Source organism: Lonchura striata, chromosome 1 (genome assembly GCF_046129695.1).
Source record: "Lonchura striata isolate bLonStr1 chromosome 1, bLonStr1.mat, whole genome shotgun sequence".
NCBI classification, from domain to species: domain Eukaryota; kingdom Metazoa; phylum Chordata; class Aves; order Passeriformes; family Estrildidae; genus Lonchura; species Lonchura striata.
The window spans coordinates 147270712-147291823 of record NC_134603.1 but is presented as its reverse complement, the minus strand read 5'-3'; the positions used below and the strand labels follow the sequence as shown (position 1 = coordinate 147291823).

Genomic DNA, 21112 nt, shown 5'->3' with positions numbered 1-21112 from the left:
CCTGATGCAAGACCTTGATGAGACAGGGAGCATAAGAAAGGGAGAACCTTGAGGAGATTCCTGTTCATGTAGCAGAAGAAAGGCCTCACCTGGCTTTGTGTCAGTCTCCTCTTTACTGACATGGGGGGTAGAGGGATCACGTTGGTGTAGCTAAAGAGAGAGGGGTGTGTATTATACACAAAGGTGTGGGGGCGTGTAAATGCAAAATATGCACCTTTCTTCCTGTAAAAACAACCTTAACAGGTAAGCTAGTCAGATATTTAACTTCTGGGCAGCTTGCCATGGGTCTGACACTGGGATGTTCATCCCACTGTTCTGAAGAGCTCTGTTTCACCCACAAGATCATGAACTCAGTGCTGGAATCACTGAGGAAAATTCTATTGACAGTGCAATTCAGGAGATTGGATTGCACAGCAATATTTGTCCCTCTTTCTTTAAACTTAAGAATAACTGAGAGCATCATTTTGGCGTCTTGTCTCTTTTAATTTCCTATTACAAGCTGCATTATGAAGCTTCTCTTTGAGAGGTTTATGAAATTCTTTCCAAAGCCATTTTTCTTTTTGTCTACATCCCTTTCTTAAAGTTAAAAAGTCATATCTAGAATTAGAAATGTTGTCTGACATATGGGTCTAACAAAAACATATTTTGGAAATTAAAATCTGAAAACACACATTTAACTGTGCAGCCACTCAGTCCAAAATGAAACAAAAGTCCCTAAACTTCTTTTCATAATGAAATATTTTTTAGAACTTTTTGTTGTAGTGCCGTGTTAAAAAATCTTCTGAGTTTTAACATTTTGGACCACAAGATTTCATTTTTTCACTTGAAGATAAAGAGAAATGAGCTAGTTACTTTATAAGGAAAAATTCTAAAAACTCAATAAAGGCAGAAATTTGCAGAAGGACAATTTTTACGTATTTTAAATCACTCTTCTTGGGAACTTTTTTTTTTTTTTTTTGTTAGAAGACAAGCCATTGGTAGCTGATAAAAAACAAATCTGGTTTTTTTTTTTTCCATATAGACCTCAAAAATCTGTAGCTATTATGAGCTAGTTAGAATGCAATTCATCTGCCTTTCAAAAATAAAGAAATGTGCCTAAAGATAGAAGAACCTCTCCTAGGCTTCCAGCTAAGGTGCATCCACATCTCAGGGACCAAATTATGGGAGGAAAGAAGACAACAAATGTGGATAGAAGCTAATGCAGTCTTCATAAAATAAACAACCAGATGTTCTAAAGAGCACTACAGAGAGGAAAGCACTGCCACAGGAGTTTGGAGAGTGACTTCTCCCCTAAATGGAGTGTAATGCTGTCCACTAATGGAAAAGTATGTGCTAATGCCTGAAAATCCCCCAAAGGGTGCAAAGCAAGTGGTTTGGGTGTCTCACAGTTTGACATTGGCAAATGAACAGAATTTAGACCAACTCAGTCCCTTGGTTTCAGCATATCCTTAGCATTGTTCAAAGGATGCTTATGCTGTCTTTATAAAATGTTTCTTTGCCAAACACACCACTGTTTTATTAAGCCATGAAGTGCTTTATAGCCTTCATAGTCAGTGATTTTAGGTGCAATGCAAAAATTATTCAGCAAAATTCTTCAGCCCATGTCTTGAGACAGCTCAGGTGTAAGATCATTTTATCATGTCAAAGAAACCCAAATAACCCTTAAATGTTTCATTTTTGCCTCCCTAACTGGGAGCTGAGAAGATGAGATAAGATACTCATAGCAGCAGCCCTCTGGCCACAGAGAGAAACAGGCACAACTTTCCCAGGCATTATCCTGGGGAAGGCTGTGAGAAGATCAAAGAATGATAAACAATTCTTATCTTCACTTGGTGCACCTGTTGCTGTGAACATGTGGAATGTGTTATGAAGATTTTTTTATTAAAGGGTGGTTTCTTAATTAGCAATGGTGATGATGGTGTTTGGACTGGAGGACCAATTAGGTCCAGCTGTATTGTAACTGTCTATAAAAGTAGTGGGTTTCCTAATAAGGATAGAATAATAAATAAATTGATCAGGCTTCTCAGAATCATGGAGTCAATGCTAATTATTACCTGGCCAGGGACCTGTGACGACAGATATTTAATACAAAATTGTCATCTAGTTCAAAGAAGAAACTCCTTGTCCCACTCAATTTGGATCCTCCAGAATTCAGAAGCTGTGCATGCCAGCCAAATTCTGGACCATGTGGCATAAAGGTGCAAAGGTTTCCCAGATGCCCAATGAATAAATGAAAAGATTCCCACTGATTCTGATAATGGCAGTCCAAGCCTTCTGTGGAAAAGCTCAGGGAACCCTTATTTTCAAGATCAAGACAGCTCCTTCAGAAGATTTCATTAACAGCTTTTGTAAGTCAGATAGCACACACTAAAGCTAGAAAAGTATGACAAGTACAACCATCTTCCACATTCAAGAAAAAGTGGAATAGCATTTGGGAATTTATTGTAAAGAATTATGTTCCAAATGTATTACAAGTTACACGTGGAGCTACAATTTGGATTAGTTCCAGCTTGTCAATTTTCTTTAGTAATTCTACTTTTTCAGCAGTCAGAGTATTGCTGTTCAAAAGAGTCCTTACTTCTTTGGATGATTACAGAGAGCCTACTAGGAAAACAAGGGCACACAGAGAATGTCTATTTTTGTAAATGTAAATGCATATATTTAACATAGGCTACTCACTGGAGGTTCTTGGTGAGGGTATCTGTAACAGAAAGCATAGAACAAATTCTCCTGTACTATTAAACATGCAGTTTTCATAAAGCAGGGGCTTTATTCCAGTGTCCAACAAAATGAAATATTCCTTTATTTTCAGATGGGCATTCAAAAAATATTCTAAATTCTTTCACTGCTCTTTTGCCACTGTCTGCAGGTTTGAATCAACATCATCCTGTGTCCTTCCAAGATACAAGTTTTCTTTCACAGCAGTTTTACTTCAGGAGGCACCCTTTTCCCAGTGAAAAGAGGCTGGGAAGAAAATACTGACAGCAAACTTCTTTCTTCCTCTGGGAACCCAAAATAAAACAGGTGTAAAGCACAAAGATACCTTTGGAGTAGTCCAGCATCTGGATTACAAAAGTGTATCTTGAGGGAAGCTTTACTTTCAAAGCCATGTAACAGCTAACAAGGAATTTATTGGTTCATGATTTAATTCATTAAGCTGGCCTACTAATTATTTCTCCATGTGGCTTTACACTAGTATTATTTATGTAACAGTCATCTTTCTTTACCACTCATATATAAATAAAAGCCTTAAATTTAGATTATTCCAGTAATATTTTGCATTTTTTTAAATTACTGATCTTGATTAATAAAATGGAGAAATCAGAATACAAACTGTTGATGACCCTTTGAATTTTTTTATACAAATTAGTATTAGATGTGCACTGAGAAAGTTACACATTTAAATTAAAGAGAGGTGGAACAAGCATCATAAGCTGAGACTCATGCAGATGGCAGGTCTCTGAGGTCCCACAGTCAGTCATCAGGGTGTATTCAAAACAAAATGGACACAAAAAGCCCAAATAAACCACGTATTGACAATCTGAATTTATCTGTCACCTTTTTATTCCACTTGCTGAACAAATGGCTTTAACAGCAGCTTCAACTTACAAGTGTTATTTTTCCATAAACTTTTCTTCTCCTCCCATGAAAATGTAGGAAGGAAATCTAATAAAATCTAAAAACCCAAAAAAACAACATCCCACCAAAACACCCACACCAAACAAACCCCAAGCCCAAAAATGTAACAAAAACCTCTACATCTACTATTCTTCCTTCCACTAAATTACAGTTTGCTGTATCACTAGCTATATATTTGTCTTTCATGCAGAAAGAAAATGAAAAGAATAAAGTGACAGAGAGAGTTGAGGTTTTGGGCATAACATGAGTGTCCAGTTTTCCCTTTGCATGACTCCATGTTCCTCTAGGTGTGAATCTGGCCTTCAGTCTGAAACATTGCACACTTGGGAAACCCAGAGATCCTTCCTGCCACTAGCACTTTGCTCTCAGCCATAGCTAGGGAGAGATGCTTGGATCCAGATTTGAGCTTTCCCTCAGATTTGCTCTTCCTGCTGGTCCTGTCATCACAGCTGCTCTGCCAGTCAGAAAATGCTACAACAACTTCTCAGCACGTAAGAATGTGTTTGCTCCCAGCTGGTGTCCCAGCCAGGGCATTCTTAGCACCTGCAAACCTCTCACCAACATGCTTGCTGCAGCAGTACATTTAATGAAAAATTGCATAAATTCTAAAAACCATAAAATCCCAAGCACGGTTCAAACAACTACAGAAACCGCAACCACAATGAAGGTAAAGAGAGAAAATCTTCAGTACACCAGTTATCTCTACATTACAGGCTTCTTACCCTTGTAGTCCACTGGCTTTGCATTCTTTAGAAGTTCCATGCACCTGGTTTCCTCTTTGTGAATCTCCAGCTGAAATCTGCATTCTGGATGGACACCATTCACCTGTGTCAAATTAACAAATGGGTTGTTAATTGAATGTCTTAATGTCTTGAAACTAGAATGAAAATGCTTCATGAAGAATGCAACTACCAATAACGAAATCCACAACTTTAACTGGCACGCGTTTCACCCAAGCTAGGCACACTCAAGCCATTTTAGCTTCTCACACATTGACTTTTCAGAACAAAATGTTGAAACAATCTACTGGCTTCTTCCTGTAGCATTTATTTAACTTTCTAATGCATTCCTCAATATTGTGCCACCAGATCTTTTTCTCCAGAAAATCTCTGAGCTGAAACTGAAAAAGGAGAGTAGATACATTTGCTCTTTTCCCCTTTTGTAGTAAGCTAGGGAGCTGAAAGTTTAATACAAATCACAGAACATGAAAATTGATCAAACTTCATTCTCTTTGACATGGTAAATTCTGGTTTTCTCCCACCCTTTTCCACCATGTATGTTTTATCTCCTGAAGGCCCCAGATCATGATTAGTTGATTCAAGCAAATTCTACACAGGAAGAAAACCCCACTTTTAAAAAATTAAAGCACTAAAGTCTTTACTGGTTCAAAGCCCTGCCCTCAGTTCTTTGGTTTTCAGAAAAGTTTATATATGTCCACAGGAAGAAACAGGAATGCAGCAGTACTGGAGAGAGAAATGAGACCCTGGAAAATTGTACTGGGGTCAGCTGAATTCAGAGGCAGTCAGAGCCGTACTGAGAAACACATGGAGTCTGAAAGAGACTGCATGGGAGAAATTACTGCAGGAGGTGACAAATGGAAAAGCTGGAAACATCAATGGAGCTGGTGGGACAGTTTGATAAGCTCAAATGAAATCACATCTTAAATAAATAAAGCGGGAATATGCAGCATTTCAGTCATCCTCACACCTCACACTTGTAATTACCAAGAAAAAGGTGGTCTCTCTCCAAGTTTCTGTCTTTCACATATTTTAGGAGACATTTAATAACACAATCTGGTAATGATATCTGATGCATGACACAGCAGTTTTAAAAAAATGTTTATAATTAATTAAGTTGTGATTCTGGGCCCAGAACCTCGGATCCAGAGTTAGGACTGAGAACCCGATGATGCTGCAGTCTTTTTGTGGACAAACCACTTGCACAGCTTTTAAAAATACAGTGCAAGAGCCATAAGCATAACAGCAGGGGCTGTTATGAAAACTCACAAAAATCTGTCTCTTCTCCATATGTCTCATTTCACTGTCTGCAGCATCAGAACCTGACTTCCCTTTCCATGTCTTTTCTCTATGTTGAGTATTGAAATTATACAAGTGCATTCTTTTCCTTTCAAAGACACATATTTCACATAAATGAGGATTTCTAGAATTTGTAATTTAAAGTTCAGCATTATACTGAAAATATCTACATTTTGGTATGTATAATCCTTTTTGCAGATAGTGGCCATGTAAAATAAAAGTCCCATGCGTACATAATGTTTTTTAATAGCACTTCCCTTTCATAAAACTAATTTTTGTCTACTTTTCATTTCCAAGTGCAAACACTCAGTAACTGACAGTGGATTTCCTACTCATCAAGAAGTATTACAATTACTGGGTCTTGGAAAGGAAGGTTCAATAAATAAAAAAGTTAACTAAATGAAGGATAAGTCCAAATAGCTACTGCAATTAAGAAGCCTGATGAGTGAACAACTTCTCTTTCTGACACTTCTGAAATATCAGTGATTAATAGTAAAGTTTTGTTAAAAATTCATTACTACCCAAAGGCAGCATATTACTTTTCACAGCTGGGCTACATGCTAAACTGTACTATACATCCAGTTCTAATACTATAATCTGTACTATACTATGTTCTAATACATCCAGTTCATTCAGAGGGATTTCACAAAGCTAAAGAGATTTAGTGTTCCAGACGATGTGACTCTGACCACCTCCCGAAACATCAAAATTTTGAGGGCACTCACCACTCTTTAGGACTTGTGCTCATCCATATTTCCCTCTGCTTAACCAGTGGTAGGTTATCCTTAGTCACTGGTGAATACAGAACCGCATGTAAAGGTGCACACCGAGCTGGAAATCCAGCTCAGGAGTTTCTCTGCATTTTAAGCAGCTTAACAATTTCTGAAGCATCTAGACCAACAATTTGATGAATAAACATTTCCTCTAACAAGCAGCTTGCACTGACCTTCAGAATGGTTTCCCGACTTCTAGTGTTACACACAGTAGCAAAAACATTTAAAAGGCTTAAGTTTTTTTGTGTGTATCGTATTTCCATCAATGTAACTGACTTTTACAAACTATTTGAGAAACGCCTGAAAATATAAAGATGATAAAAGCAGGCGCCCTAAAGAAGACTTCAATATTCTGACTACTTTGTACATCTCAATCCCATTGTACATATTACAGAGCAGTTGTGAATATGGGGCTTCTCCCCCCACGACGGTGGTTAGTGGCCTCTGGACCGCTCCCGGGCGGCGCTCCGTGAAAACTCCTCGCAAACAAGCGGCGTCCACCGGCTGCGGGGAAAACCGCGGCGATCAAGCGGCGGCTCCGCGAGCTGGGACCGTGTCCGTGGGATGCGGCAGGGAGCGCAGGGGGAGCGCCGGGGGTCCCGGCGGGGAGCGCACGGGGAGCGCCGGGGGTCCCGGCGGGGAGCGCACGGGGAGCGCCCGGGGGATGCGGCAGGGAGCGCACGGGGAGCGCCCGGGGGATGCGGCAGGGAGCGCAGGGGGAGCGCCGGGGGTCCCGGCGGGGAGCGCAGGGGGAGCGCCGGGGGGATGCGGCAGGGAGCGCAGGGGGAGCGCCGGGGGTCCCGGCGGGGAGCGCACGGGGAGCGCCGGGGGTCCCGGCGGGGAGCGCACGGGGAGCGCCGGGGGTCCCGGCGGGGAGCGCAGAGGAAGCGCCGGGGGTCCCGGCGGGGAGCGCACGGGGAGCGCACGGGGAGCGCCGGGGCTGCCGTCGCGTTCTCGGCCGGCGGCCGGCGGAGAGCGGCAGCGCCGTGGCGGGGCTGTGCGCGGGGCCCCGCACCTGCCGCGCCGAGCGCCCGCCCCGCCGAGCTGCGGGAGCGGCCGCAGGGCTCCGCAGGGCTCCGCAGGGCTCCGCAGGTACGAGCCGAGCGCTCAGCCCGGCCCGCGGTGCTCCAGGGCGGGCTGTGCCCCGGGCGGGCTGAGTGTGAGACTTACCAGGCTCCAGCAGAGCGAGAGCAGGAGGACGGGCAGGGTCCTCATGCCCGCCTGGTGCCCGCTCGCAGGCGCCCCGCGGGCCCCGGTGGAAGGCGGGGAGCGGGCTCCGGGTCCCGCCCGGCACCATAGGGCCCGGGGCCGCTGCCGGCTCCCCCGCCGCTGCCGGCTCCCGCGCCCGCCCCGCTCCGACGCCTCAGCTCCCGGCCCGACCGCGGCCGTGCCCGCCGCCGCTCTGCGCGGAGCTCCTCCTCTAGCCCCCGGCTCCTGTCCGCCCGCCCGTGTCTCCCCAGCCCCTCTCCTCGCCTTCCTTTTCTCCTCCTCCCTCTCGCTGCCGCCGCCGCTCCCCCCATCAGAGCTGCGAGCCGCTGCCCCGAGCCGGGACGCCCCCCGCCCACCGCAGGTGCCCCCCGCCACCCCCGGGCTGCTGCCGGGCACTGCGTGCTTCTTACCCCTCGCTGCGCGCTCCCGGGTGCCGGAGTACCCTTTCCTCGCCTAGGGAGCCTGGGTGCCAGCCCTGGCAGGGCATCGGTGCCCGCACCGGGGTGCTTTTTGCCCATGAAACCAGTAAGATCATCAAACACAGACCCCTCAAGCCAGGCACGCACGAAAAACTTGAGGGACGAGTGAAGTGATCCCTGGCAGGGCCCGTTTTACCACTGTGTAGAGCAACAGCTGTATCTTTCTTCCCCACAACTCTTTTTCTTTTCTGAGTTCTCAACAGAGAACCAAGAGTTTAAGGCAACTCCATGTTATTCCCTGGCAGCTTACACCAGGCATGGATCTAAGTTTTGTCTCACAAGGCATAGAAAATATACAGTTAAGTGACGTGTTAGCACACACCTTGTGTTATAGAAAAAGAAGCATTTATATATTTGCTTTTAGCAGAGAATGGGGATATATTACAGTTGCCTGTCCATTGACTTAATATGTGTTGTAATGTATGTATATGTACTAAAAGGGACTGAGGAGGCAACATAAAACTCTCCTAAATAGACCCCCAAAATAACCAGCTACAAGCAAAGCAAGGATACTTCTATGAGAAAAGCTAAAGAGAATTTTAATTTTTTAATGTGTATGCAAAATTATTTTCATATATTAAGAATAAATACCTAATTATAGCATCTTTGGTATAATAAAAAAGAAATACTACAAACTAATTAACAGTATTACAACCTGCATGCTGAGAGCAGAGGGAAACATTAATGTAGAAAGAAAAACTTGTAGGATGGTATATTGTAAGTATTCTCATTATAGCAGGAAAGCGTACCTCTTTGGATTGACTTTGATCTGTGTGTGACAGATGGACTAAAGGGCCATTGCATCTACTGACACAGCTGGTTTGCAGAGGAGATTGGTTATGCCATTAGCTCTGATCTTCCTGGGCAAGCTCTCAGGTCAAAACTCCTAGACATGGAGAATTGCACAGTGCAACCCCTCTGATTTCCTGAAACCGGTGTCCGAGATTCCTCTTCAAGCTCTTGGTTGACACAGGCAGCCTGGATCTGCTCCTCACAATATCTTAAGAGCTATCAGTCTTTCCCAAATCACAACCTCAAAACCATTTCTTTTATCATTCACAAGTAGATGATGTTTTATCACTACTGCAAGGCTTTGGAAAATCCTTCCAGTAGTGTCTCTTTAGAAGTCCTTTCTTCCCCTTTGTGATGACTGGCATCCCGCTAAGAGAGCAGTCGTTCTCATGAGTGGAATTAATACATGCCAAGGCTCATCAGGGTCACCAGCAATAAACCCCAGGGCAGTCCCTGTGCAGAGGAGCCACCAGGCAGGCTGTGCCCCAGCTGGGCTGCCCCAGCAGCTGAGGACACCAGAGTTGCCAGACACCAAACCCCAGTGTTTAATTCTTCGAGCAAATAATTCATTAGGCTGTTGAAGCTGAGTAGCCTGGGAAACCAATTAACAAATTGCTGTTAACGTTCTGTGTAGAAACAGTCTTGGGAACTGTCATCATTATTCCTTCTGTGGAATGACAGAAACTAATATCTCAAATATTAATAGTCCACATATTCTAGAACTAGCAAAGAAATTTTGAAACTTACATCTGTTCTATCAGAAGATTGTACACAGTCAGATTTTGTGATGTTTTGTTTTCAATGAATCAACATTTTTAGGTGAAAAGAAATATCATCAGTTATTTCTCAACCCTTTCCTCTGTTGCTGTTCTCAGTGACTCTGACATGAAAGAGACAGCAGATGAAGGTGATGCACAAAATACTAATATTTTTGTTTGTATATAGCTAAGTGCTTATTTTTCCCTAAGAAGAAAAAAAATTCTTGATGGATGAAGTCCAGAAATCATGGTTCAAGTTCTTTTAACTTAAACATATCACAGTTCAGCACTCTCTTACAATGGATGTAGAAGGGAAAAAAAGAACAAGAATGAAACAGAACAGCTGTTGATATATAGAGGTAAATACAAATGAGACTGAGGTTCTTAATCAGCAAAGAACAGATAGGTTTATGAAAGAACAAATGAGTCGTATAAATTTAGACAGAGTCGATTTGATGACATTTCAAAGAAGGGACTGTCAAATCAAAAGGAAAAATTTTGTGGAGATATCCATGAAGCACAGGACTGCAAACACACAGAGAGAATGGAGTCAAAACATGGACAGAAATTCATCACAATAGAGGTGGTAGAGAAGTAAATGCCTTTTGACAGAAACAAATAATATTTTGGATCAGCTGAGCCTGGGTGCTCCTCAGAGGGCAGTAAAAGTGGAAATAGAAAGTTCAGTGATGGGCAATGGACCCAGTGGCAGGCAGTGCCAAGGTACAGCAAGTTCTCTGCTCTCACAATGCATTCAGGACCCAAAAGCTTTTCCTCAGTTCCAGCTGTTGGAAGAATCTGCCTGCTGAGCAAAGGTACATGCCAGTAGAGCTGTAAGTAACAATTACTTGCTGCCTGGCCATCTGTCTGTTTGGAATGCTCTAATACAGTGCTGGCAGTAAATGGCTGATTTAGAGTTTCCATACTGAAGTAATGACACCGATCTCCTTTGAGCTCAATTCTTATTTAAATCGTTTATGGAGTTCAAGATGCTTTGAAAATTTGTATTTTACTCACAAATCTCCATGTTCTGTGTATAAAGTCTCCAAATCCATTGCTTTCATTTTTTAAAGAGTTTTATTTTGTTCAGTCGTCTAACAATTATTGCTCACATAACATAGAGTTGTCAGAAATACCTAAACTGCATGAAAAGTTTTGAAGGGTTTCCCTCAAAGCATGTGTACAAGCCATCCTGAACAACGTGCCTTGCAGGCGTGTCTGTCTCTTGAGCTGCTCAAGCTGTTTCTAGTGTTTTGTGCCCTGCTTTCCAGACTGCAGAGAGTTTGTGTGGAATGCTGCACTAAGTTTCATTGCCAAAGGAGTGCTCCTCCTAGGTGTTCACACTTTTCAAAGACACTAGGTCTTCATCAGATATTCCTAAATCTCCCAAAGGCATTCTCTACTGTCATCCTGCATTTTGTTGTTTGTTTGGGTATTTTTTCCTGCAGCCCAACTATTTAAGGAAAGATTCCATCAGCCTTGGAAGTAGATTTTAGAAATGGTTTCCAAGAAAGAAAGATTGCGACTAATGTATGTGCAGTTTGGATCTTTTATACTGGAGAAAATTAAAGTTCTGCAAAATTTTAGTGTCTTGATCTTGCTAAGCCTCCCTCAATGATCAGAGAGAATACAACAAAGACAGTTGCAGGTCTGAGTGAGGCAAACAGTATGTGTCCTCCTTGTGACAGTGGCATTTCAGACCTGGGACACCCTCCAGGGGATGTTTGCCTGCAGCACCGTCTTTTGAGAAGCAGCACAGTGATGCTTCTGTCCAACTCTCCAGCATCAAACACTGTAGCTGCAGTAAGAGGAGAAAATGAAATTCAGGTTCTCTGTGTTTTATCTGAAGATCCAGATGGTGTTCAGAAGTTCTAAAATTTTGTCACCATTACCAATAATATTATGTGCTCCTAATCTCTTGAACCCTGTGTGGTTTTCTAAGCAGAGAAGGAACACCACACAGAATTTTCTAAGGAAAAGCTGTCTCCAAGTGTTTCACCTCAGCTTTTTCATTCTCCTCCCTCTGAGCATCCCCAACAGGGTCCAGCTGTGTCTGGCCATGAAGAGTACCTTTATGATGTAGCTGAGGGTGCATCTTGTAGTGGTGAGGCTCAAACTGCTCCACAAAACACTTTTTGGCAGAGGCCTGTGGAGTTGCAGTTTGCCAATATCAGCACCCCAACGCAGAGATTCCCAGCCAGCGACAGGCATATGGAGAACCCTCTGGAATTGTCTTTCTGTAATGTGCAAGTGGCTTGGCTACAAAAAGATGTTTCTGCAGATCACAAATACAAAGAAATTCAGTGAAAACAAAGACACTTTTCTGTCTGGTTTTTTAAGTTCAGCACTGCTTAAAGTGAGGTCTATAACTATGAAATCTTCAGTCAGAAAATGGCACAGGGATGCCGTTCACTGAAGACACAGAATGTAGTCTACAGTACTTAGTGTAAAGTGTGCAATTTTATTCTTCCACTCTTTCAAATTTAGAAGACTTCTATGTAATTTCAAAAGAGCAAGAGTGATCCCTTTAGTATAATGAACTCCTTCAATTTCTTGGCCAGGGTATCCAATTTTTCTGATTTCCATTATACTCAGATCCTTATTATACTCATTAAACTAATAGGCATTCAGTTACATTTACATGTGTAGGTGAAGTAGTATTTGATCTTTTAAATTTATAGGTTAAATTTAAAATAAAGAAGTCGGGTATTTGGCATAATGAAAAGTACTTGGCTAATGTCATTTTAACTCATTTGTTTCAAAGCTACGGATTTGGTCAGTGCTTTTTATTGAGAGTTTACTGAACATGAAAACATGAAAATTCTCTCATTAGTTTTAGGCGTTTTGTAATGGTTAGTTAGTATGTTTGGTTTTATTTATATTTTTTTTTAAATTCAAAGTAAAGGGTAGATCTTCCCAAAAAACTGTAGAGATAAAACACAAAACCTACAGAAGAAATTAACTGATAAAGTGGCATTAAAGGCTTTAGAAGAATAGATGAGGAAATGCAGAAGAGAAAATAAATGAAAAATAAAATACAAGTAGTGTTTATTAAAGGGAGGTATCCTCTCATATACCAAGAGATGATACTTTACTGAGAAAAAGTAAGAAAATGTCTTTGTATATGAAGAGAAGTCATTAGATTTGTTCTGGATAGCTGTCAGTAATGTGTTTGATATGCTGCCATAGAAATTGCTAGTTGAATTGATGGAGCTTAACTTAATGAAATATCAATTTGGTTAAAAAGTGATTAAATAAGCCTGACTAATAATGCTGATGTATAAATAGGAGAAAAAAGGGAAATAGCAGTAAAGTTCCTCAGAGATCAGGCCAGGGTCCTGTTTTATTCCTTTCAGTAATTATTTTCATTTTTAACAAAATAAAATTTGCTGCTGATTCAAGGTGCTGCCAGTAGTAAGCACTATCCAGAACTGGATCACCTGAAAATGAAGTCCTAAAAAGTAGCTGGAAATTTAATAAAGCAAGATGTAATGTCATGCTAAAACCAAGAAATAAATATTACTACCATAAGCTAAAGGGCAATAGCAGGAAGTCCTGTGTATGCAGTCAGTGTGTGGCAAATATGAGTATTAATGTGACATGGCTGTGAAAAATAAGTGTGATCTCAGGACACATGAGACAGAGATTTGTAGAGTTAAAAAGCAATGAATGAGGTCAGGTAACACACAGAGGTCTGGTCGGGTCTTATCCAAAGCACTGCATGTAAATTTAGCAATCTGTAGTCAAGAAAGATGAATTCAGCAGATAAATGATATATTAATGAAGACCTAAGCACTTAAGAGAATGTTTGGTGCAATTGCTGGTGAAAATGTAAATTGATATTAAATATGTCATCAGAAAAGGAACTATGTAGACTAAAGGAAATTTGGCAGAAAAAAGGGTGGATTAAGCTAGGTGAGAGTAAATGTGCAGATTCATATCCAGATGCCTGTTCTGGACAAATATTTTAACAGCAAAGACAAAGAATTTTTTTTGCCAAGATAGAACATGATCAGCCAGTTGAAAGGATTTTTCTGTGGCTCTGTGCACAAACAATAGACTGTGATTTTCTCTACGTCTTTCCCAAGTCCCTATCCTACTTTGTCATATATAGTCCTTCTCCAAATTTTCTGAAAAATCACTGTTCTACAGAAAATCAATAGCTGGATTTTTTTTTTTATTTTTAGACAGAAAAAAGTAGTTTTCTATACAGAGTACACACCTTTGTGGAAAATTCTATTTTTCATCAAAAGTCAAACTATTTTTGCCAGAAATACAAATATTTAGCTTTTGGATAAATATTTCTATTTGGGCCTTTTCAAAACAAGCATAAATTTTCGCTAGAGAGGAAACAAAAGTCTCTACTACACTCTACTTTCTGAAGTTTTTTTGTCCAATGGAACCTTTTCTTGGAGCAGAGCAGATTTTAGGCAAATTTGCTAAAACTGCATCTGGATCCTCATTTTTTGGTAATCTGGGAGTATTTGTATCAGGAAACGTGTACTGGCCACTTCTCCAGAAATAGGGAAAAATAAAACATTTAGATTTGTACTAAAGCATGATTGAAAAAAAGAGATGAAGAATCCCAGCCATCACTAGTCTTGGTAAAGGGAGAAAGGGGAAAATTGCTTTTATGTAGTCAAAAGATTAGGTGCTAGTTTTTCACTATTTTAAATCTTGGAGTAGAGCCAAGTAAACGTATAGTGAATTTTCAGTCAGAGCAAGTTGCAGTTCGAAATTGTTTTGATTGTCAAGTTTTTGTATCTTTAAGATAGAACATTGTTTACACTGTGGTGGGTTTTTTTTGCCACTTCAAGAAGAAGACTGAAATGCCCCTGAAATTAAGAACATCATTCTGTCAAAAACTTTGAGCCTAATGGATATAAATAAAGCAACAATTTTAGAAAGAGGAGAGATGAGATTTCAGTGTAGTTATCAATATGAGGCTTGGTTTCTGTTGCTTATGCCAAGCCTACCCAGGAGATAGGAAAGGAAAAATGTCATCATTGATGTAATTGAACTTCTAAACACTCTAAAATTACTGTCTCCATTAAAAGAAAAAATCATCATGTAGCAAAGTAACAGCACTGTAAGTGAAGCCTAATTGTCCAGTGTAACGTGATCTGAATGACACTCTGATCAGGAAAGGATTACTGAGGCTTGTATGAAGAATTTTCCTACATAGCAGGAGGGTAAAAGAAATACATATTGACAAAACAAGCCCTTGTAATCCACGGGAATGTTCCATAGACAGAATCAGTACCCCCCACTTCAGGTCCCAAGTTAAATAGAAAACACCAGAGAGGCAGGGAAAGGCAGGGCAGTGGTGCTATGGGCTGCCAGCATTAGTGGGTGAAGACAGACGGGCATTCAGGGGAGCAGGTGCTCTCTGGAAAATACAGTATTAGGAGCAGAGGTGTGCTCTGTCCTTCTCTAGATTGCATCTGTGGTACTGTGTCTTGGATTGAGATGGGCTACCTGGTTTGAAAGTTGTTGGAAAGGGTTGGATAGAAAATGAGAGCCAGACCCATGGTGGCAGAGTGGCCTGGCTTCAGGGGGACACAGGGGGGATGTCACTGAGCCCAGAGCCTGGTGGATGGGACAGGCAGGAGTTGTGTGCTTGGACCTCCCAGGCTTACATAACCCTGGATGCCTTTCCCACTTTCTGGAAAAGTGCATTTATTGCTGTGGTATTACACAGAATATAGGTATTTACAACTTTGTCTCTAAACAGATGAAATAAAGTGCTTGTAGACCCTATATGCTTGCATTTTGCTGGAAAATGGGTGTCCATGGATGAGATCTTGCCCCATATTTCCTCAATTATTCTTTTAACAAGTGCTAACTCAACCCTGGGAATGTAATTAGCTCTGGTCCTAAGGAGGTGTTGGGAGTTCTTGGGTTTGTGCAGCTGCACTAGATATTGAGAAAGTTCAAACTGGAATCAAGGAACCCTCAAGAGAAACTTGGGTATTGTCTTAATCTTTAATTTTGGGTCCAGCCCTGTTCACCTTGAGATCAATGGCAATAATTCCATTGGCTTCAGCCGGGAACAAAATCAAGCATTTGGCTGCGAAACCATGTAAATTCTACTCAAATCTAAAATTTCCATAAATCATGCTGCTCTTTTCAAGGTGAGCACATAGCTGGCTGGGCTTCTGACCACCAGAGAAATGATGGCACAGACCTTTCCTTTTTAAAGTATCCTATATCCTATAGTATCCAGCTATAGTGTGGGGCATCATATAGTGTGTACTGAGGAATGATATGCACTAAATATTCCAGCAATTAATTAGCTCAGTCTCAACCATTGAAATGCCAGTAGAACTTTTCCCCTGTTGCAATGCTGTTTTGGACTGCGAACCTAGAAACTGATTCTAGAAGTAATTTCTCTGCTTTAATATATACTATTTTTAATGGAATTGTGCAGAATGATTAGTGAGAGGCAAATGTCAAAATACCAGACAGAAACTGACTCACCAGTCATAGGATTTAATATTAAGGTCAGGCTATAGAAAGAACAATGGTGCTCAGTCTTGATTATCTTGTGCCTTGTGCAGTGATTTACATTGGAGAAAAATGACTGGAGTGGATATAATGTGCTAATTTTCCAAATTTGGTTGTATTTATATATTCCTTCCACACTTGTTAGCAATGACACAAGGCACAAAGCAGTTAAAAAAAAGACAAGAACACAAAACAAAGGAACAGGCTCAGAATGTCCTAGAAGATTATTATGAGCAATTGTCTACAGTGATTTTAAGGTTTACTCTTTTTCTTTTTAGGCAAGATTGAAATGTTGACATTCTGTCCAAATAGAGCATAGCAAGAGCACACAAAATTCACGCTTTCCCTTGCTAGTCATTCCAATTTCCCCTGCTTTTCCTTAATGCATTTGCATGTGCCAATTGGTAACAAACCTTTAATGTTGATGCTTTTTATTTTAAAAACAGCTTTCATCAGAGCTTTGATTGCATGGACTGCTCTATGGTAAATGAGCTTCAAATTACATTATGCTTGAACTAACTGCATCTGCTCACTGAGTATTTCAGGCCACAGTGGCACAGGAAGACATGAAAGGCTGTCAGGTCAAATGCTGATACCAGCTTTCAGGCAGTACTAAGCTTCCATGTTAATGATACTTGATACTCCTTCTGTATTACTGAAACAGCCCCAAACTCTCACCCTGTGTCTTTGTAAATTCTGTCCCTTCACTGCTAGTCATCTCTCTGTGCTGCTGGTTTGTGTTTTGGCTGTAGAGTGTTGATGAACTACAGGCTTCATGTTCTCAATTTTTGTTGTGTTTGATTATCTCAAACTGTGTTTGATTTCTCCACTGCTGCCTGTCTGCCTTGTACTGGCTGGACACTAGATAACATTGGTAGCAATTTCACTTTTTTTTCCTCAACACCTTCTTATGGTCATTTTCCAACTATCCTTCATCAAGCCATGATGATAACTTGGGAGTGCAGTGTTTGGTCAATATATGGATTTTAGAATAGCCAGTGGCTATGATTTTGACTGCAGTAGCCACAGCAACTTCAGTACGACTTTATTTTGAATATATTGTTCATAGAGGTCACTTACCTAGCTGAATTTGAAATTAAGAGCCTTTCAGTTATTTCTGAATTATGTGTTTCTGAAAATTAATGGTATGTTTTTCTATTCTCTTGTAGATACTCTGAAATATGAAGGATTTGCCATTCTGCCAAGGGCTGAGTGCATTGATTATGTTAATGCAGAAGGAAGAAAGATGCAGATGTGACACAGCAGAAATGATGCATAAGGGAAAAATCAAATTCATAGAGGTAATACAAAGTTGAAGAAATAGTTGATAATGGAATGATGCAATCAAATAAATAAATGTTCATGGAATGCTAAAGTATGGAAAGGTCTATAGGATGATCTTCAGCAGTCTGTCACTTTCTTTGGAGTGTGATGCCCCTGAACCTCCGGGTTAAAGAACACACGTTGTCTCTGTGTAAGGCCTAAATATTAGTGTAACTTTCAAATTTGGTAGCAAGTACATAAACAAGAATGCCACACTTCTTATTTTCAAAAACAAGAATTACATACAGGGGAGGAAGCTCAGTTAAAGGGATAGCCAAAGGGTAGAGCCCTGGTGAACAGCAAAGGCTCTTCAAAGACACCATATGGGAATTCAGGCCATTCCATTTTAGAAAGAGAAAAAGAAATCCAGCATGGCTGGACAGAAAGGGTAGGAAAGGTTAATAGATGCAAGAACATTCAAAAGCTGAAAAGATAATAACAAAAAAAAAAAATCATAAAACTCCATATAATACATATGAAGAAGTAGAACAGGACAGGAGATGAACTTCCAAATTACTAAAGTCTTTTCCACACACATCAGAAGCAGCAAACCTGATGGAACATCAGCATAGCAAATAGAGGATGAGGATGCATCAACATTTTAAAAAAAGATAAACCTTAGAAAAAGCCCCAAATGGATTCATTCCACCTGTGTAACAGTGAATGAGTGAGTATAGGGAGCTCACCATGGCAGAACCTTGATCATAAGTAATGTTTCAGGAAAATCTGTCTGTAGTCAAGATTTTTGTAGAAGTTTATGGACTAAAGAGACAGGAAGAACAGTAACTACCAGATCTGGCAATATTCCCAAAAGATCTTAGATGAATTTCCAAGTGAAAGAGCTGAGCTGCTAACTGAGCTGCTAATAGTGTGTGATGTTTCACTTAAATCTTTTGTGCAGAAGGCTGGCAGTGAGATAATATGATACAAACTTTTAAATGGTACTCCAGGGAAGGAGTATGGATGTCATGAAGATGAATAATGAAAGTTTACTGATACTCTCAATACAAAGATTAGTTAGGACGTGAAATTAAATTACTAAATACCTTTTTCACACAATTCACAGATGATTAGACATTTCTAGAGGATGCTGGATGCTAAAAATGAATATAGAATAGAAATTGGAACTAATGGAAGGAAAGTTCAAAGAGGGTTAGACACAAAGATATTACCACTGCTTTAGGAAACACTTTAAATGCAAATCACTGGATTCTGGGAGAATACTCACCAAAGACTAACTGTCCCATTTTAACACCCTTCTGTACATATTTGCTGTTTGCTGCTGTCTGAGACAACGTGTTGGAATAGTATGGAGTCCTGGTGTTAGCTTTTGTTCCAATGGTTTTATGAAGCAAATTAATTTCTGCTAGCTATTTTGCAGGTAATTAACAAGAAGAGGGCAGATTCCTTCTCCAGAATCATCCTCAGTAACCTGTATCTGCACAAGATTTGCAATTAGAAGTTACTCCATGGAAGATAAACAAATGAGACCAATAATTCCTGTCTGTTTAACTCTTCTTCATCTCTACCCAAAGTATGTAAGAAGAAACTGAAAGATAAAAAACAAATAACAGGAAAAAGGAAGGCAGTATCAAAACTCTGCCTTTTAGTTTTGTTTTTTTTTTTCCCACACTAGTTTTAGGTTTAGTTTTCCCTTTTGATTTTAATACACTTTGATTAACTGTGTACACATTAGTAAATACTAGTTTAAGGTGCACATTTATTTCTTGCTGACAGGCAAAATTATTAATATTTTTATCATAATATTTGTCATCCAGTTTGCTTAAGCACTTTTTGTGTCCACTAAATTGTAAGGAAATGGAAAACTGAAATCATACCAACCTCAAAAGAGTTTATTAAAGGGCAGAAACAGCAACTAGAACTATGTGTTAGCCAAGACTGTTATACACTGTGTTCCCAAACTAGCAAGCACAGTAAGATCTATTTCAATTGATATTTTATTTGGCATGTAAATTTACTCTTATACCACTTATTTCATAAATTAATCAGGTACAACATACCTCATACAGTCTATGGATCCCCTCATGCTAGAAGTTTAAAATAATATTCACAACTGGAGCTCCAAAGAATTGCAGCATGTCTGGAATGACCCATGGTATTTCTCTACTCTCCCCTAAGAATTTGTATTAGCAACCTGCTACTGCAGCACGGCTGGCCTGTCTCAGAAGCTGAACTGAAAGATCTTCCAGGATGGTCTTTATTAGCTCTTGGCAGCACAAATGTGATATTCCTGTGATATATCATATTTTCTTAAGCCAAACTAATGTAAGGAATGTCCATATAACACATCTCCTTACACAGGTTAAGTGATGGAACAAAAAGTAGCCAGAATATACAAAAAGAGACAATGCACCTCTTGAAAGGAAAATCAGGATTCAGTTTTCCAAGGGGCCATGCAGAAGAAAAGGATGGTGCTCTCAGGTATAGTGCTACAGGTAAAACCATGCTTGGGAGAAAAAGGCTTCCTCACAACTCAAGTATAGAGCACACAGGAGAGAATGACTTTTGCAGACACTGTTAAGACTGAAAAACCTCCTGAAGGGAGCTGTCCTCGTATAAATGTCTGGTGCTTTTGGACAGTCAGTAAACATCATCCTGGAAGAGCTTCTCGTTGATACTTTATCAGTGGCAGGGGAGAAACTGATTCAAGAAACACCAATTAGTAATTTGGGAGCACGTTGTTTTCTCCAGTGCAGGGTGAGTAACTGGGTAGAAAGAATCAATTGCTTCCATGCTGCTGTGGGAACATGGGACACTTTTCATGGATTTCAACATTGCTTACGAGTTTGAGCTGGTAGGGCTGCTACACCAAAGTAGATGTGTGGTGTCTTGGTAAAAATTCTGTGCACACAGAAAGGACTACTTACTTCCTTGAGTCTTATGAGCCATGTATGGATATCATAACAATATGGCTGGGTTTGACTGTCTTATTTCTAAAGACTATCCATATCTCTCTCACAGTTAATTTTTATTTTTTTTGGAATCAAGAAAAATATGGCAGAACATAAGTTTAAAAAAAGTTCTCCAAAGAATGGTGGAAAGGAAAGTTTTAAATGGAAACAATCCCAAAAGCCCCAAAATCTATTGCTAATGGACAAAAGAACAAAGATTTTCAGAAAATTACGGGCTCAGTCTTAGTACTTGCAGACTACCACAATGAGAAGAGTTGCCAGTTCCTGCTCATTTTTCTGGAAGATTCTAATTTCCAAAAGCATGCATCAATGTGTTGCAAGATTTTGGCTATGATTTTAGGACCCCATCCTAAAAATGTGCTGCTAGGTGAAGACTAACCAGCTTTAACACTACAAGACTGGATTGAGTCCCAATACAAATGCTCAAACTGTTTAATTATCTCCAAATGTTTATACTTAAAAATGTAGTTCAGTAAAAAAATGTGTATTGTTTAGTAACATTTTCTCTGGAATTGCCCAGAAAGAAAAATATAAAGAGAAAAATAATTTTCTGCAAGGTCAGTATTGCTGAGATGAATACATATCCTTGTTTATTATTTCTGTTTCAAACTGATTCATTCCTCTGTAATAACTTTCTCTGGGAGATAAATCTAATCTCCAAAT

At 40.3% G+C, this 21112-nt stretch overlaps 1 protein-coding gene and 1 long non-coding RNA gene across 3 annotated transcripts in view; one reads left to right on the top strand and one right to left on the bottom strand.

Moving 5' to 3' along the window:
• The window catches only part of VIPR2 (vasoactive intestinal peptide receptor 2), a 51190-nt gene extending 43407 nt beyond the window's left edge, over positions 1-7783 (bottom strand). The window contains exons 1-2 of one of the 2 annotated variants that reach the window (XM_021526532.3): positions 7619-7783; positions 4362-4464 (exon numbers count right to left, since the gene is read on the bottom strand). In XM_021526532.3, the coding sequence (XP_021382207.1) occupies positions 4362-4464; positions 7619-7663 (148 nt within the window). In that variant the 5' untranslated portion in view covers positions 7664-7783. Of the gene's footprint in view, positions 1-4361; positions 4465-6400; positions 6436-7618 lie in introns of those variants that run through there. The other variant, XM_021526533.3, reaches the window with a different exon arrangement.
• Positions 1-17563, top strand: part of LOC144247727 (uncharacterized) — a 40155-nt gene extending 22592 nt beyond the window's left edge. Inside the window, exon 3 of the long non-coding RNA XR_013341286.1 lies at positions 17363-17563. This is a non-coding gene — a long non-coding RNA (uncharacterized LOC144247727). The remainder of the gene's footprint in view (positions 1-17362) is intronic.
• Positions 17564-21112: the final 3549 nt, after the last annotated feature.